We start from the raw sequence: 19,258 nt of genomic DNA, 5'->3' as shown, positions 1-19,258 counted from the left end.
GGGCCTTCCCTGAGTCACTCCGACCCGTGCTCCCCGATGGAGTTCTGACTTCCCCACGTGACGTGTCAATTTTATTAACCATACTGTCGTAGAGTAAGCTGGCTTTTGTGGGCATGCAGATCTGAGCGGCCACCCCCACAATCAGGACGCCCAACATCCCATCACCCCACATTCCCTCACACTCCTAACCCTACAACCAGCGACCCGTTCTCCGACCCGATCGTTGTGTCTTTTCCAGATGGTCACGTGAATGGAATTAGACCAGGTGTCGCCCCCTCCCCCCCCGAGCTGCTGTTTGTGACCCTACAGTGCTTCTGGGGCCACCGTGTGTCACGTATGAAATGTCCCCCCATTTCCCGCTGGCTGCGCCTGCTACACGATGCACATTCTGCTCATTCCTTCACCCCCGAGGACATGTGGTTGTTATCAGTTTGGGGCGATGACGGTAAGTCGCACAGATACTGGCATACGGGTTCCGTGCGGACAGTCTCGTTCCTACAGGACGGATTTCTGGGAGTGGGGCCCCGGGCCCCGTGGGAGGCCCACCTACCGCACAGCGGTACCACCTCGCCTCCCGCAAGGGCGCGTGGGATTTCCGGTCGTCCCGCACCCCCGCCAGCACCGCGTGTCGTCAGCCTTTTGTTTTACTAACCCTGTGGTTTCAATGTGCGTCTCCCTAACGGTTAATGGTTTCGAGCATCTTTGCGCGGGCTTCCTGGCCGTCCTTCAATTCTCTTTGGCAAAGTCTCTTTTCAGGTCCTTTGTCCAGTTTTGAGGGTTTTTTTTCTTACTTTTGTTTTGAGAGATCTTCATATAGTCTGGATACAAGTCCCTTGTTGGCTGTGTGATTTGCAAACATTCTCCCCGAGTTGGCGGCTTGTCTCTCCGCGGTCTGAGCTGTGTCTTCCAGGGAGTAAACATTTTAAATTTTTATGAGGTTGAATTCAACAATTTTTTTCTTTTGTGGGTCGTTGCTGAGGGCGTCAAGCTGCCGCACACACTTTACGTCTGGGAGAGTGACAGGACGGGAGCTGGCTGTCCCGACGTGGTCTGGGTACAGGGAGGCCTGCCTGGAGGAAAAGGGTCCCTCCAGGGCCTGGTTGCCCCGCCGGCCGTGCCACGGGCTGGAAGATGCCAGCCAGGAAGCAGAGCTGAACTGAACGCCAGCTTCCTCCCAGTAAAAAAAACAACAACAAAAAAAGAGGTTTAACCCAATAACTTAAGAAATTCGTATTTTTACTTAAGCGTCGGTAGCTCCTGTCCTCTGGAGAACTCAGAACATGCGACGCTCTTGCGTCCACGTGACTCATCTCGAGCGGAGTTTGGTCAAGAGCAGCCACGACCGTGCTGGGCGACGGGACGGGACAGGGCCGTGCGCACGGGGCTCCCCGGCCGGAGGGCGTGCGGGACACTGGCCGGTACACAGAGACGCTGGACGGCTGCCTCCCGCCCTGCCTGAGGGAGAGGAGCGCACGAGTCTGCCCCAGGCACAGGGGGGCAGGGAGGGAAACCGGCTCAGGAAAGCGTAAGCCGAGACCGCTCTGAACGGGCCACCGGAAGCAACCAACCCGTGATAAAACGTGACTGCTGAGAACTTGCCGGAAGCGGTCTGCATGTGGCAGCACGAGCTCGGGTACCGGCCCCCACCGCCCAGCCCACGTGTGCCACGGTGCGGCCCTCGCTTCCCGACCACGAGTGCGGGAGAGCCGGCAGGGACCGCACAGCGCAGCCTGGGAGAGGGGAGTGCACCGAGCAGACGAGCCGGCCTCGAGCACCATCACCACAGCTGGACATCACCGCCTCCCGCCAGGCTGCAGCCCTGCGCACGCGGGGAGAGCAGGTGCACTGAGCAGCTGTGACGGGACGGCAGACACCGGCTCGCCCGTGTGCGCAGCACTGTGCACGAGGCCCGGCCGCTCGCGCCCTCGCTGACCCCTGCGAACCGATGGCACCCCTCTGCGGTCCCGGCTGCGGGACCCTGTCCTGCCCGACCGATGGGACACGTTTGGCTCTCCCACCGGTGGCCGCACCCCTGGTTCTCCTGCTCCGGCGACTCCAGCTCGCTCTCACCCCACGCCCCTGCCGTGGCCTCCCTAACGGAGGCTTCTGGGTCGCTGTCAGCCGTGGGCTGGTTTCGCAATAACCAAGACCTGCTCTTCAGCAGAACAGCTGCAGACCTTCCCGTCCGCCCTGATGGCGCCGAACGGTGTTCCGCCGCCCCTGCCGCCATGACCGTCCTGCTCACTCACCCCTGCCCCCATCACCGTCCTGCTCACTCACCCCTGCCCCCATGACCGTCCTGCTCACTCACCCCTGCTGCCATTACCTGTCCTGCTCACTCACCCCTGCCCCCATGACCGTCCTGCTCACTCACCCCTGCCGCCATCACCGTCCTGCTCATTCACCCCTGCCCCCATCACCGTCCTGCTCACTCACCCCTGCCGCCATTACCTGTCCTGCTCACTCACCCCTGCCCCCATGACCGTCCTGCTCACTCCCCCCTGCCGCCATCACCGTCCTGCTCACTCACCCCTGCCCCCATCACCGTCCTGCTCACTCACCCCTGCTGCCATCACCGTCCTGCTCACTCACCCCTGCCCCCATCACCATCCTGCTCACTCACCCCTGCTGCCATCACCGTCCTGCTCATGAACAAAGTTCCCAAAGGGAAGCAGGCCAGTCACATGCCCTTAGACACTCACTCAAAACCTATGAGGAGTAATTATATTCACTGAATTGTTTGCAGGCATCCTAATTCTTCTCCACTTACGTTTATGTGCATTCTGCGTAGAAAATTCAGACGATGGGCAGGAAGCCACGCCCGCCAGCACAGCTGCTCCCCCAGACCCCACACGGTGAGGGACTGTCTTACCTGGACTCCCGCCTGCAGACGGACGTGCGGTCGTGAAAATGCCCTCGGCGGCCTCCTGTGCACATTGTTCACTTGCTTTTCTGCCCACAGAGCTGGGCACACCGTCTGTGCCGGTTCGAGCGGCACTGCCGTGGCCTTTCTGTTGCCACAGAGTGCCCGCGATCCCCGGCAGGGCCGTGCCCTTCGTGTCCCTGACGTGGACGTTTACACCTAACATTCCTGTCTGTTTCCCCTGACACGCAGGCAAGTAGTTTTCCAGGAGAAAAACCCAGAGGTATATTTGCCTTTCCTGCCTGACTTAATTAAACTCAGGCCTCGCTGTTCTCGCACACGATTTCCTCTATCAGGACTTAGAGAACTATTATCTTGTAGTTAATTCTGGAAGAAACGGTGTCCAGAGTGGAAGGTTTCAGCACAACCAGTAGGTGAATCAGGACGAGCCAAGGTGAGTCGACACACACACGCACGCGCAGAGCAGACACAACAGTGTCCACGACAGGAGGGAGACGGGTCGCCGTCGACCTGGAAGGGCAGGGACAGGCCACACGACCGGGGCGCGCCCGCCTGGACCTCGGCCTCTCCCGAGACAGCACACAGGATGGGGGCGCCGGAGTTCAGCACGTGAAAGGGGGGCTGAGGGACAGGGGGTCAGCGCTAGGCCGTGACCTCACTAACCCACTTGGGGAGCAGAGAGACCTCTGGGAGCAGCCTCTGCTTTGGCGTTAGTGTTGGGAGTATCCGCAAATGTTCACGTGGATTCCGCTTTTCTTCCGTCGCGGCCCCACGCTTAGTCGTGTGCTACGCCGACCACCGGTGCCACCGTCGGCACACGGCCCTCCCCGAGGGCAGACGTCCGCACCCGCAGGCTGACAGCAAGCGCCTCCGAGAACCCCGCGGGCCCCAGAGCCGCACAGCGCCGATATCTTACTTACTTTTCTATTAAATCCAGTGTGACCCCGGGCACCAGACTCACGCACTTCTGCATGCAAAACCTGCAGAGAGAGGAGACACAGTCAGTCACAGCGCAGGGACAGAGGACACGGAGTCCCATCACGGGGACATTTAACGAGAAGTACCATGGGCCCCCAGTAAGCAAGGGGAGAAAGGGGGAGGCTGAAAACATAAACCCAGATTTTCTTAATTCTGGACCTTTCACATTTACGAAGAAATCCTCACTGCCCCCTCCCCCACCATCAGCGGAAGGAGAGAAACAGGACGCGGGGGCCAGGTGAGACAGGAAAGGAGGCATCCACCCAAACAGTGGACAGACCGGGTTCCCTTTCTTTTTCTCCTTGGTAAGAAAGCAAGCTGGGGAGAGTGCCGGAAGGAGTGCGAGTGACCTCCGGACACCCCAGAGAAAAACGTGGGCGGAGACACAGAAAAGCGAATTCGATCATATCACTTTGTTGCCATGAACTCGAGCGTCACAGTGAGACTGGACCCGGCAGGCCCCGTCTGCCGTGCGTGCACCAACGGGGGTGGGGGGCAGGGGGCAGGCAGCCACCCTTCCTGCCTCCTGTCCCGGCCGCTGGCACCCAGCAGGGCAGAAGCCACACGGAGTAACAAGGGCAACGTGCGGCACTTAGTGGGAGACACGGGAAACGCCTGCTTTACAAGTTAAGCTCAAATGGCCCTCCAACGAGCCGAGCAGACAAATGGCAAACACGCACAGCTCCAAGAAGCATTTCTGTGCATCACTAGCTGCACACGAGACGTGGGGGAAGGTCGGAGAGCAAGCAGCGGGCCCACGGGGAGGGACGGGCCCCAGGGCCAGGCAGACGAGGCCTGACACGTCCGAGGTGGCCGGGTGGGAAGGGCGAGAGGGAGACAGGGAGGGTCGGAGAGCAGCAGGGACGGAGGCTGGGAGGACACAAGGCTCCCGAGGGCGGCCTCCAGGGTGGGGGCACGTGCAGTCGGCTGCCGGGGACCCCTGGGCACCTCTGGGGGCCGAGCCTCGCCCGCCAGCATGCAGGAAGTCGTTTTCCTGGTAGTGGCTGTCGTAGCCGGTGTGGTCCCGTTCAGAGGGAAGCAGCACAAGTGAGGGTCTCTGCCTGGCGGAGAGGGCGGCCCCTCCCATGGGCACAAAGGGCTCGCGGCCCAGATGCTCCATCCGCCGGCCAGTTCCATCCCACGCAAATCCTGTTTCCTCGGCTTCAGATGGCTCTGCCCGCACCCCCAGTCACCACCGCCCCCGCTGGCAGGTTCAGAGCAATCAGGATCTCTCGTCGTGGGACAGAAAGGATCTTCGGGAAAGACGTCTTCGTTCTCATCCTGGGTCCTCTGCAAACCGTGCCAATTTGTTGTTTGTTTTTTTACCTATAATGTACTTATTGATTGGCACTTCTGGATTTCGGTGATGACAGAATAATCTGTATCCCGCTTAGTCCTTTTATCAATAATGATAATCAGTTCTGGACAAAATGCAAAACACAGCCACGTGAAGGCACCAAGAAGCGAACAGATACAGACAGAAAGGGAAGGGATGTGACCCTCGACGGAGCAAGTCTGGGTGAGTCTGCTCCACCCGGAGAGCCCCGCGGGCACAGCCCAATCCACGCAGCACGCGGGGGCCACGCTCAGGGGAGAGGCAGCCGCCTCGGCTGAGCAGTGGCTCGGAGCCCCTGGCTGACCCTGCCCCAGACACGCGTGGGGCGGGACTCCAAGGGGCCCCGGGGGGACAGCGGCCGAAAGGACGGACGGAGATTTCGACACCGCCCGCCGGCGTGCACACAGGCAGGGAGCGCCGGCACGCCACATTAAAGGGCCGGATTCACACCTGGACTTCCCACAGGACTCCCGGGGAGGCGATCATGTTCCAGGATTCAGAGCCACATCCCAGCACCAAGAGCAAAGTCAAAGGAGACCAGTCCTACCACCAAGAGACCACAAGATCACGCAAACGGCCCGCGAGCAGAGAGCCAGACGCTCCTCAGAGGTTCCTAACCGTGGCGCCCACGACGGAGTATCCTATCTAAAATTTAGAGAAAAAACAGGCCACAGAACCAGACTCACGGTTGGCCAGCTTCTGGGGTTAGCACACAAAGACTTTGAAATTGTAAAAAACAACTTAAGCGTCCTCTGGGAAGTAAGCATTTTAATACACCTGCTGAAAACACGAAGTTCTACTAAGCAGAAAATTAAGCACAGGGACACCACGCCTGAAAAGGTTCACGCTGTGGTTCTTCGTGGGAGCGCGGCGTGGACGGATCCGTCACGGAGGCGCCACGAGTGTTACCTTGGCCAATGATGCCGAGGCCCTTTGCGCCAGAACTGTCGACGACTTGTTTCTTTTTCACACTGTTCTCTCCTCCCCTACGTGACACTGTTGCTGGCCCACGGAAGGCCAAAGAGCAGGCAAAATCACACGCGGTGACGATGGCTCAGAAGCCCTAAGATCAGATGCCAGTGGTTCTAATAACACAGCCAGTGGTGCCGTTCGGTGCGCGACGGAGCTCAGAAACGGGCTCGGGCCGTTTGTGACGCCTCTTTGTCAGACGCGCCAATCCCAGACCGTCGGCGAGTCCCGTCTGCTCTGCTAGCTGCACAGCACCTGACCCGACCCCTGCTCACCTCCTACCCGCTGACCTCCCAGGCCAGGGTGTCCGGCCGGGCACTAGGACGCTTGGGGCCGGATCATTCTTTGTCAGCAGGCGGCATCCTCACCGCGGCCCACGAGATGCCAGCAGCACCCGGGCCCCGACCGTGACAACCGAAGACGTCTCCCACTGTTGCCGAATGGGCCCTGGGGCGCAGAACCACCACGGCTGGGGGCCACAGCCCCAGGCCAGGCACCCGTATCTCACACATTTTCCAGACCAGTCTCTCTGCTTCCACTCTTGCCTGCCCTCCCTACCCCTCTACCCAGCAGCCCGAGCAAGCCTTCTAGGAGGGAATGTGAAGAAGGAACGCTGAAGTAAGTCGTTTCACCTGCTTCACAGCCCTCCAGAGGCTTCCTGCCCCTCAGAATAAAAGGCAAAGTCCTCACAGAGACCCACCGAGGAGGGTCCCGCGGGACACGGCTCCCGGCCACTGCTCTGACTTGAGCTCCCCGCGCTCACCCTTGCTCACCCGGCTCCATTCACCCTGACACGTCCTGTTCCTCCAACACACCAGGCAGAGACCCGCCTCAGGGCCTTTGCACTCGTGGTTCCCAAGGCCTGCCGCATCCTTGGCCCGGAAAACTGTGAGATTTACTCCTTTTTTTTTATCTAGATTTTGACCTCCGCTCTCTACCCCTTCACTCTGCTTTTTAACACCGGTATTTCTCACTCCCTGATGTTGTATTAGATAGCTGTTTACAGCTCACCTTTACTGCAGAAGGTAAGTTTGGGGAGTAAAAGGACTTGTGTCACCCTGTTCATCAGTACGTCCCAGTGCTTGATGGTGCCCAACAGATAGTTCTGATAACCGACAAATACACGTGAGCACCCGAACACGGCAGGAGACTGATTTGGTGGTTGTCATGGATTTCTAGCATTTCACCTATATTCTGCTCTTCCTGTCACTCTTGAAAGCAGGTAGCTTCCAGATTCTATGCAGAACAAATTCATTAATATTAAAAAAGAAATAAAGACAAAACCTAGTTCTGTAACCTCAAAACGTATCATGTAAGTGCTTGGTGTTGTTCCTGAGAATGGGAATACAGTAAATATTTTTCTAACTAAAATAAAAACCAACAAAAGAAAACACGTATTTGCCATAAAAAAACATAAAAATACAGCAAATTGCAAGTGAAAATTACCCCAAATCCGAAAACTGCTAACATTTTCACTTTTGCCTTTTGCAAAAAATCGAATCCTTCTGATTTAGTTTGTCGTAGGACGACAGGAAACCACGGTCACTGTGAAGTCCCAAACCGCGCAGACGTGCGTGACGGGCGTGCAAAGCCTGTGGTCCGGCCCCCACCCTCCTGCGCAGACGGGGCCACTGTTAACACTGGTTCCACCCTGCATTTCCAGACCGTGCCCAGCCCGTGCCCGCAACCGGTGTCTACGACTGGGCTTGTTTCCTTCTACCAGAGAATATTGTCATAGACGTTACAGCTATTTCTTAAAAACATTTGTCCCCTAATATTTTCAAACCTTCGACAAAGTTGGAAGAATCTGCCAGGAAGTGCCTGGGGCCCAGCATTAGCGTCTGATGTCATCACATCTCCGTCTCTCCCTCGGTTGATTCACTTTACTTTCGGGGCGGGCACCGCACCCCTCCCCCCTCTGCACTCTTCGGCACGCACGCCTAAATCCCCAGATTTGCTCGGTGCTTTCGCCTGCTGATGCTGATGTAGGATCACACGCAATGAGAGCACACCTCTTACTGTACATTCACGGAATTTTGACAAAGGCACACACCTGCGTTTTTTCAGTAAATACGGTAAGTCCTGTAAACCTCTTAACGATCTTCATAATAACGTTTTCTCTTCTCTAGTCCTATTGTAAGAATACCACATAGAACACACACAAAATATGTTTTAATGAGCTGTTATCGGGAAGGTCTCCCTCGGAGACCACGACCAACATCCCAGAAGCTTCCCTCCAGCCTTCCTGGGCAATGCCCACAGAGACAGACCTTGCTCTGATTCTCCCAGTGACTTACTCACAAGCGTCCGGGGTGTACTTTTATACCAGGCCCTTTTCAGCCAGCGTGACTTTGGGGTTTATCCGTGGTCCTGTCTGGATCATGAGTTTATTCTGCTTTGCCGCTAACTGGCGCCCCATCATCCCATCACTGGAATAGACCGCAGGTTACCAGGCTGTTTCCTAACCTGCCCTCGTGTGTCTTGGGACGGTATGAAAGCCGACACGTAGAACGTGACCTTCTTCAACGTCTGAATGAACCCCGTTTGTATGAACACTGAGTCTGTTGTCCTCAGGACGCATTCTTAGAAGCAAACCTGCCTGATGAATGGGTGCACTTGTGCTGAATTACTCCCCATTGTCTGGGGGCCTTCCAGACAGGAAGAGTCATTTATTGTCACATCAAGGCTGAACGTGCTCAGGTTCTCACTTCCTGCCAATACAGGGTTTATCACCATAAAAAAACAAAACAAACGTCTGCCCAACTGATAAGTGACGTATCATGCCAATGTCTTTGGTTAATATTGAGGTTTAATGCCAGTTAATAATTTTTTAATTGCTTTCCTTTTGCTTGTTGCCTGTTCACGCCCTTTGCATTTTTGTATCGAGGTACTCATCCTTTTACTGATCTTTGTGTTTCCTACGTTAAAAGAATCAACCTTTTGTTATACGCTGCACGATCTTCCCTCATTTATAAATGGACAGTTGACCCAAAAACCAACACAGGGGCGAGGGGCACCACCTCTCCCGTAGACAAAAATCCACGTGGAACTTTGGACTCCCTGAAACTTAGCTACTAATTTAGCCTGCTGCTGACTGGACGCCTTACCGATAACAGTTAACTGAAACATATTTTGTACGTGCGTCACAATAATGCATATCATTATGCATGATTATAATGCATTATAATGTAATGGCGTTCTTACCATAAAGCAAACTAGAGAAGAGAAAATGTTGTCAGGAAAATCGCAAGAAAAGGTGCATTTACAGCACGTCCGGTACTTACTGAAAACAGTCTGCATGGAAGCAGACCCGTGCAGTTCACACCCGAGTCGCTCAAAGGCCGACTGCGTTTTGAATTTTGTTTTCTTTGCCATACAAAACTTAAGATTTGTGTTTGATAAAATCGGCCACTCCCTTTATGGCTTTTTAATTCTCCCAGCTGACATTCTTTCTAGCACTTTTTTGAGTTTTCTTTTTCACACTTAAATCTTCATTATGTTTGGAATTTTTTTATTAAGAAAGGGGGATTAAAGATTTTCAAATGGTAAGCCACGTGCCCCGGATACTAGACGCTGAGTGATTTATTCTTTTTCTAAATTACAAATTCCGACACGTATAGATTCTGTTTCTGGAGCTCTCTATTCTGTCCCACTGACTCGAATGTCCACTCTTATTCTGACTGTACCTTGAAGTGGCACTGATAACTGGTAGGATGAGGCTTCTTTCAGAAATCTGTTTTCTTCTCTTTTTTAAAAATTTTCACGGCTGTTCTCAAACATTTATTCTTCCAGTTGACCTTTAAAATCAATTTGTCAACACTGTGCTAAATTTATGGTTTAATTTACGGAGAATTTATGTCCTTAATTTACCGGGTCTCACCCCGTAATGGTGTGGCCACCTCCTCCCTTTATCAAACTGTGTTTCGTTCCAATCAGTCAAGTTTTATGGGATTTTCTATACACGCGTGCGGTGTTCTGGGCCAGCTCATTCTTGTCATTGTCTGTTGCTGTCACTGCCGTGAATCAGATTTCCTTTCCTTCCCAGGATTTCCTTGCTGGCTATATTTTTAATATATAAAAAAGGTAACACGTTGCAAACAATTATCGTGAAGTCTACCATATGTGAAAAGCATGAGACACAGGAGTGAGTTTAAGCAATAATAATGTAAATACAACCACTGCCCAGATAAAGAAATGGTGCAGCCCCACATCCACAGGACCGTGGGGACCCCAGGCACCTGCCGCGCCCCCTCAGAGGCAGGGCTCGCCCGCGGTGCTGGGCCAGCGGCCGGCCACTGCTAATCGTTTTCCAAAGCATTTTTTTGTTTTGCAAAGCTGAAATTCAGATCACACGTAAATAATGCAAACGTGCCTTCTCTTTAGAAGACGTACACCTTTCATTTTGATTTCTCATCTAATTGCGATACAGAGTAGCACTTCCAGAACGGTTTGTTGAATGAATTAGAGTCAGCACACACGCCCTTCTCCTGGTGCTACTCACACTGATGGAGATGGGGAGGGACGGTGGCAGCTGCTGTGGAAGAGATTTCTCTCATGTGAAGGAAGCAGCCTTCTATTTTTATTACAAGTTTTTATTAAAATTCATTTTTAATTTGATCAAATAACTTTCCTGCTTGCACCTATTAAGATGATGAATTATATTAATAGGTGGCCTAATAGAAAGCAATCAAAGCAGTCCCGGGATGGAGCTCACGTGGCCAAACTTTATTGTTCTCTTACTGTCTGTAGGCTCCTAGTTGCCGATGGTTTATTTCGAACTCAACTGTAGCAGCTCTGAGTGTGTGTGCGTGTGTGTGTGTGCGTGTGCATGCCTGCATGTGTCTCTGTATTGCCCTGTGTCTCTGTGCATGCACACGGAGTCGTGGTCACCTCTGGAAAAGCGCGTGCCGTGGTGAAGTGCACAGTGAGCTCCACTCCACTGTATTAAGATCTCTCTCGCGGGTTTCTAGAATCATCATCTGTATGCTGAATCTTCATTCTCTTATTTGTTTGTGCTTCTCATTTTTTATTGCTTTCCATTTCCTGGAACACCTACTCACTGGTAACGGATTTTAAGGTCACTTAAATTTTGGAATGAAATTTTATTTCTTAAATCTTTTCCTTCTCTTTGCTGGTTCTCTTTTATTTTGTCATCTTAATATTTATCTCTCTCTTTTTTTTTTCTACTGAGACTGTTTTTACATCATTTCACCGCAGGCACAAAGCAGCTGCCGTGTCCTCTGCCCTGGCACAGGAGAGCCTTTGGTTATTCACAAGGACCCTTCTGGCCACAGCCGAGGCTACGCTGACGAGGGGACTCAGGGAGGGGGCCGCTCACCAGAAAGAGCAAACACTGGACAGAAGGTGGGCACCTTCAGCACTCCGGGAGGCGGGCAGGGGGCTGGAGGCCGAGCTCCGTAAAACCTCTTGAACCAGGAGGTGTGGAGAGCTTCCCAGCTCAGGAAGACACCGGCACTGCCTGGAGGGGGCGCACCTTCTGTCCAGCTCCTCTGTCTAGGAGCTGCTCCTATGCCTGGTGGCAGCTGGGGGACAGAGGACGGCCCTGGCAGGCTGCTATTCAAGTCTCACTTGCACGATGTTCCCACCGAGGTTGTGCTCGGCAAGAGAGACCGGCTGGAAGCTCTCTTCCACAGGCGGCACCGGGCGCCTCCCGGAGCCCACGAATGACATGCCCAGAAGCTTCCCCAGCCCTGACTGTGTTCACAGAGGCCTCCCCAGTGTGAAGCGCTCCCAGAAGACGTCGGGCTTGGAATATTCCCTTCTTAAAAGGAACTTGGGGAGACAACTCAAAGGGGCGATAAACACACTTCAAGTAAAACAAGGAAATTCTTTGGCATTTCATTTACTCCAGCAGGTTTCAAAAAACAACCCCCCACTTGAAACCAGTGCGTCAATTACCTGGAATTTGTAACTAAATTAAAAGCCTGCGGTTTGGTATTGTTAGGTCCTAATTTGCTAACTTTAAATAGCTGCCCCTGCTAACGATGCCTGGCAGCATACTCTCCCGAGGGGCGTCCAGCCCGGAATGAGGACACGACTCGAGGGCTCAGGAGCTCACTATTTCGGGGCCGCCCCGCCTCAGGAGCCAGCCAGCTCAAAGAAGAGCTGATGATCCCATCGGTCAGAGGAGGACAGACACCCCTTCATCTGCGCTTTCTTCCGTGCGAGGCAGCGAGCTGACCCCGTCTGTCTCCGGGCCGCAGCCCCAGGGCCGGGCACTGGCGGGTGTCCCTGGGGCCCCAATAGCACCTGCCTGGAGCGTGAGCCTGGACACCTGTGGACACGTTTTTCAAGGGAATGGTGTGAGCTTCGTGAGGGTTCTGTCCTTTTAGTTCAGAAGAGATTAAAATGTCTTTAAAAAATGCATGTTGAAGTATTGGGGGGTTAATATCAGAACGTCTATCATTTACTTAAATTAGGCATATAAACAACACAACGAAGCAAACAGTTGCAAAAGGGGGGTGATGAGTACACAGGGGTTCATCTCACTACTCTCTCAACCGTTTGTTAGAACGGCTGGAAACATCCCACGATAAAGAGTAAACAGAGACGAAGAGACAGACGGACTCAGTACAGACGTTCCTGTGTTGATGAGCCAATGTCAGGAAAATATTTAAGGGAAATATGTACGGTTTTCAAACGTCAGTCGTCTGTTTCCACTTCTGAAGACTGTCGACCCTTCGAGGGAGGCCCCAGCCTCTCCTGCCACTGCGCTCATGTGCAAATGCAGAAAACCAGCTCTTTCCTACAAAGCAAGCCTCTTCCTTCAGGTGGCTCTCATGGCCCACAGCCAAGGAAGGAGGCCTCGCACACCTGGCCAGCCCTGCCGGCCTTCCCACAGAGGCCGCCTGGTAAAGGAGGATCCGGCTTGTTCGAGACCACTTCAGACTCTCCAGCCTCCTCGGCCCGGTGCAGACCCTGGCTGAGAAGGGAAAAGAACACGACCTCCTGCCAGAGAGGAGAGGTGAGCAAACGCCAACCCTCCCCGAGGAAGCCCAGCCGGGTCAGGAAGGCCCAGCTTTGCAGGGCGGGGACTCCTCCTGTGACAGGTGCGTGGCGCTCCGGCCTGCTCACCCAGGACCCCACGAGAGCCCCCCCTGCAGTCTGACTTAGCAGCCTTCTTCCGGCACCATTAAAAATCAGCCAGTGGTGGGGCGCCTGGGTGGCTCAGTCGGTTAAGCGTCCGACTTCGGCTCAGGTCATGATCTCGCGGTCTGGGAATTCGAGCCCCGCGTCGGGCTCTGTGCTGACGGCTCATAGCCTGGAATCTGCTTTGGATTCTGGGTCTCCCTCTCTCTCTGACCCTCCCCTGTTCATGCTCTATCTCTCTCTGTCTCAAAAATAAATAAACATTAAAAAAAAATTTTTTTTTTTTAAATCAGCCAGTGGTGCAGAGAAAGGGGGCAGGGGGCGGTGGCTGAGGCTGTGACCCCAAGGGAGCCCCGGCGCTCAAGCACCAGGACAAAGTGGTGCTCAGGGGCAGAGAGGGAAGGCTCACCCCTAAATATACACCTGTTTATACTCACAGGTGGCAGCCGGCCTCCATCCGTCTTTGTCTAGGACACAAGGTGGCCTTGGGGCAGACGCATACAGTTAAATTTAGGTAAAAATTAAGTGGTTCTTTCAAATGGAAGGACCACACACTCGAATTATAAGTGTCTGCCACTTTTATGCTTTTACTCCTCTCGGGCCCTCTGACGTGCTCTTTTAAGAAGCTTCGCCCTTGACCCCGGTCTGTGCTCTGCATCGCGGAGTTCGGTCTCGGATGTGTGGCCTGTGTCCACAGGCAGGAGGCGCCGGCCACCCGGCCTCGGAGCCTGAGGAGGACGGTGCTGCGTAGCGCCCGATGCCTTCCCACTTATTCAAATGACAGCGTCAGGAGAGCTGACCCCGCCTGACCCCGCAGCCTCTGAGGTGCTGAGACGGGCGGAGCTCGCGAGCTGCTCCCGCACGGACCGCTTCAGAGCAGTCAGTCCCCGGCACAAGGAACCGAAGCCGATGTCCCCGCACGACTCCACGACTGCCGTGCGTCCGTCCGGCGGCCCCGAGCCAGGCCGGGTTCTACTCCACAGAACACGTGGGAGAAGAAATGGGCCGGCAGGAATCTGAAACGGGACTGGAGACCAACACAGGACACGCGAGACCTCGGCTCCTTCCGCAGCCGAGGCCAGCGGAAGCCCTCAGAGCATTACGGAGGCCTGACTGGGGTCACGTGCACGTGACCTTCTCCTTGTTCCCTGGGGCCCAAACTCCCGTCCCTATAAAGAAGGCAGGGAGTCGGGCCAGGAGTCCCGTCCACTGGGCTGCGCGGGCCCGGGCGGCTTGGAGCGCGCTGCAGACATCGGCCGCAGGCCAGGCTGCTCTGTGTCTCAGAGGGGAGGCCGGACTTCCAAACTCCCGCCTGAGCCCGCACGGGCTGAGTTCACTCTTCACGCACCCACGAGTAGGGGTCTCCTTTGAGTAAGTCCTCCCTCTCTCACATGTGGCAGCCGGGCCTCCGTGCATCCTTGTCTAGGATAAAAGGTGGCCTTGGGGCGGACGCATGAAGTTAAATTTAGGTAAAAATTAAGTGACTAAACCTGCGTAGTCCTTCCTGTTTAAAAAACCTGACCACTTTCCAGTGGCACCAGGCTGACTCCCGGAGAGGGGTGTGCGGTGTGGGGACGCGACTCCACGTGGAGAGCGGCTGTGGTTCCCCAGTGGCAGCCGCGAGCTGACCCGCGGTGACACGACCACAGACAACCCGGGATGTGCTCTCCTGGCGGCCGCACCTGCCCAGGACCACAGGAGGCCGGGGGCTGCGGCCACACCACCTCCTACACGTCCCCTGCGGCCTACTTACAAGCCTGCTGCTATCATCCTATCTCGCGGGGGGAGAAGGCTGAGGTTCTGGAGGTCCTGAAACTACCCAGCCAGCCAGCCTGCCGATTGCAGAGCCCTCCTCTGGACCCACATGCCACGTGTGCCCACGTGGGGCCAAGGTGATCAGACCCAAACTCAGAAAGAGCACCTGCCGATTTCTCTTGGCAATCATAGAATGTGTCCGATGTGTCACCCCAGACCCGACCCGGGAAAGCGGGGAAAATGAGGAAACAGGGAGGGTGGCAGCTTATGAGCAAGGACCCCCCGCTGCACGAGGGAGGCCCAGGGGCCAGGAGCCCCCAGACCCGAGGCAGCATGACCAGGAGAGACACGGAAAGTGCGCTCAACCCGCTCAACCCGTTCGTCTTTGCCAGGAGCCTCGCAGGACTCTCCATCCGAGTCTCCTCGTGGCCTGGACCACGGCTGACGTGCCGGCTGGCCAACAGCTGTGCGCTGGGCCGCATGCCCTCGTCCACTCGCCTTCCTCGGGACTGAAGTCTCAGTGGTTTTCACGCCTGGTGTTCACGGCGAACCCACTGCCGAGTCCCGCGGCCCCCAACACCAAGCTCTCCCTGCGTGCTTTCCCTCCACTCACACCTGCAGTTACGCTTCGGGAAGCCAGAACGCCCAGGGTATGTCTCCAAACGTTAATAGCAGCAACACGATTTTAATTTCTTGCCAGTGAAACATTTATCAATTAAGTGGACCGGTAAGTACCAGATATCTCAGCTGCTTTATGAACCGTGAGGCTGTGCCTATTAACTTAATAGAAGCAGATGGACGTGACGGTAACATTGCCGGGCATTTCGGGGGGGGTGGGTGGTGGATCAGCCAGAGGCACGCGGAGCTTACACGAGACAGCGAGCTCTCCACAGCGGCCGAGAACTGCACAGACAGCAGGCGGAGTCTGAAGTCCAGACGCCCTACCCGCTTCTCCGCACTCGCGACCAGCGCAGCCGCCAGGAAGCGGTTCCCGAGGGCCGGGGCGGGAAGAGCGCGACTGGGAGACTGGGCTCCTTGCTGGCGTGCCGGTGGCGACCGGGTGAGTTCACGTCGATCTTCGGCGTCCGCTGTGTTCCTTAACGTGCACGGTACACGTTCTGTCCTCAAGCCCTGGGGCTCCTTAAGCGGGCGGGGGCTTGGAGAACACGCCGAGGGTGGTCGTGTGGCCATACTTGCCGATCTCATCTGCCGTGCTCCTCGTCCATGCTTTGGATATTATCAGGTCAGCGGCCCCTGACATCACCCTCCGTGGCGATTCTCTCCAACCCTGCCCTGCTGGCTCCAGGAGGAGACGGACCCCACGGTCAGCAAGGGGCAGCCTCTGAGCCCACAGAATTTCCAACCTCCCTGTTCACACCGCAAGATCCTGGTTACGTCACGACTGCACCCCCCTCTACCGACCACGCGCACGCGAGCACCGAAGAACGAGTAAACACAGGTGCTGCCCCTCCGACGAGTCCTCGTCGACCCGGAGTCTCCCTTCTGTGCCACCAGGAAGCCGAGTGCACGTCTGCTCACCACAGGACACAAGAGTGCGAGTGCCCGTGCCCATGGCCGCGAGAACCAGACCCCAGACGACCCCAGGACATAACAGTGTCCCATATCTAGCGTAATTGTTTGTGTGTAATTTTGGCATTTTTATAGGAAGAAATTTACATCCACAAATGGAAAGCCAGTCCACTGTGACACACACACACACACACACACACACACACGCAAACAAGACTCCAAGTGCTTTGCCTGGTCCTGTGTGGTCACTCAGGCCGTGATCCGTGCAGGGCTGGCAGTGGCCGTGGGGACGCAATGTGTCCCCGCATAAACCCATGGCCCTGCTTCTCCAGAGACGACGGGGACAGAGCGGAAAGCTTATTTCCATGCTGAGGGACGAGAACGTGGCCCAAGCCATAGACAGCAGCCCATCCAAGGCTGGCTCACCACCGTCTGGCTTGTCCCCAAGATGAGGAGGAGAAGCACGTCCACCCGCCTCACGAGCTGCACACCCTGCAGGTCTGAGTGTGCACTCTCCTCCCCTCAAGTCCGAATCCTGAAGGAACGTTCTTTCAATCCTTTGCAGTATGTGGAAGGATGTGATGGAGAAAGAAAAAAACCCACAGTGACGCTAAAATGGAAAAAAGGAAGGATTAAAAAGGTGGCATCGTCTCAATTTTTCTAACTGCTACTTTCTGGTGAGCTGGGCGGGTCACGACCCCCAGGAGGCAGCAGACGCACGGGGACCCGTGACCCTCCTCCTCCACACGTCTACCTCACGCGGTTTGCCCAGGAAGAACCTTCCCGTCACCTAAAGAAGGCTGGTTTTCTGACACCAATTTTCACCTGCCAGTAAAAAACAAGACCCTAATAGCTACTGGCGATATAAACCTCAGAGAAGTGGCTGGCCCTGACATCCTGTGACACAGAAAAAGTGTGATTCTGTGTGGTTTTGAAAGCACGTTGGCAATTTGATTAATCCAGATGAGAAGAAATATTTTCCAGAGTTGTTACATAACCATCATACTAACACTGCAAACACTGACGGAGGAGGTCCAAATGGCATCAGGCTTTGTCCTTTCCCAGCATGATAAGCTGCATAATGAATTGTTTTACATTCCTACAGAATAAGCTAACTCACAGTCTATCAAAGGATGCCCTACGCAGAACCACGCAAAACAAAGAGCTCTCCAGCCTGCAGAAGGTAACTTTTCTTTACACGGTTCCCAAGCCGTTTCGGTGACGCACCTGCTATCCTGTGAGGCTGCTCTCAATGCACAAAACAGGCTCAGGGTCCAAGGCACGCTTCTTCAAGACATCACCAACCCGTCTACAAAAACCTACTCAAGATCAATCAAAGACCTAAATGTACAAGCAAAAATGATAAAACTATAAAACTCTTAGAAGGAAACACAGGTGTATAAACCTTCATGACTCTGGAACATGACATCAAAAGTATGAGCAATGAGAGAAGAAAAGCAGGGAAGGTGGAGAACTTTCCTGTGTCAAGGGACGCTTTCAACAAGTAGAAAGATCACCCACAGACGGGGAGAAAATATTTGCAAATCCTACATACGTCTGATATGGGTCTAGGGTCTAGAATAAAGAAGGACCTCCTACGACCCAACAAGAAAAAAGACGACACGATTAAAAAACAAGCAAAAGATGTGAGTAGATAGGTAATAAAAGAGACCTCAAGGCTGCAGGCAAACAGGATTTGTGCTAAGGGTGTGAAATGGCTCAGCTGCCGTGGAAGAGTCTGGCAGCCCATCAAGAATTAAACATAGTTACCACGTGACGAGAGTATCTGTGCAAAGCAAGGAACGTGTTCTCTCTGGAAATCACAGAAGGCTGCGCTGAAAGGTCACTTCCAGGTAGATGAGATTTGGGGCGGCCTATTGGTACAGAAGTTTGGCAACTGGCATCCCAAGCTACACGCTTCGACCTACTGACCCCGTTCCCGGAAATGTGTTCTGAGAGCGTGTCCAAGCGAGGCGAGAGCTCGGTGACGCCCTGTGAGGACAAACAGGGGGCAAAGACACCTGCAAATACTTTAATTTTACAACTATAGGGAAATGCTTTAAATGATATGTCTATAAATGCGATGGAATATTAAATTTGAGAATAAAATACTGGTTAACACTCTATAGTGTTAACCTTCAAATTAAAAAATAAAATACAAAACACGTAACTCTGGTTAAGCACGATTATGTGCCCGTGTGGATGGGGAGTGGGAAGGAACAGTGAACAGCTCAGCCGGGCGGAATTCCGGGTGACTGTCGTCGCCCCCCTCCCTCCGCTGCGCAAGTTACGACACTGCCCGCGAGGGGGCCCAGGACGACAAAGGCCCACCGGAGCCCCCACGACGACTGGCATCTCCGGGCCCTGCGGTCCGAAGGGCAAACACAGGGGGAATGTGCCGATTTCACCTCCGAACCCGGCGATCCCGCACTCGCGACCGGTCAGCGCTGAGGCTGACATTCTCTCTCAGGTTGAGAGCGAACGTGTTCTGTGCTGTTGTGGCTGCACGTGAGCTGCTCTCCACATTTGCAGCTCCCCCTGGAGAGGCAGAGAAGGAGACAACGCCAGGGGCCCTAACTGAGGTAAAGAAAACAGGAGACTGAGAACAAGCGGAAAGGACTCAAAACAGGAGTCTACAGCCTGATAGAGGAAAATGGCTGAAAACGGACATAGAAGGTTTGCACACAGGCGATCTC

General features: G+C 54.5%; 1 protein-coding gene across 1 annotated transcript in view; it reads right to left on the bottom strand.

The window, feature by feature from the left end:
* Positions 1–19,258, bottom strand: part of RPTOR (regulatory associated protein of MTOR complex 1) — a 334,863-nt gene that overhangs the window by 131,035 nt on the left and 184,570 nt on the right. The window contains exon 7 of the mRNA XM_042914527.1: positions 3,805–3,864. Within this exon, the coding sequence (XP_042770461.1) occupies positions 3,805–3,864 (60 nt within the window). The remainder of the gene's footprint in view (positions 1–3,804; positions 3,865–19,258) is intronic.

This window comes from Panthera leo, chromosome E1, assembly GCF_018350215.1.
Source record: "Panthera leo isolate Ple1 chromosome E1, P.leo_Ple1_pat1.1, whole genome shotgun sequence".
In the NCBI taxonomy this organism is placed as follows: Eukaryota; Metazoa; Chordata; class Mammalia; order Carnivora; family Felidae; genus Panthera; species Panthera leo.
This window is presented reverse-complemented; position numbering and strand designations above follow the sequence as displayed.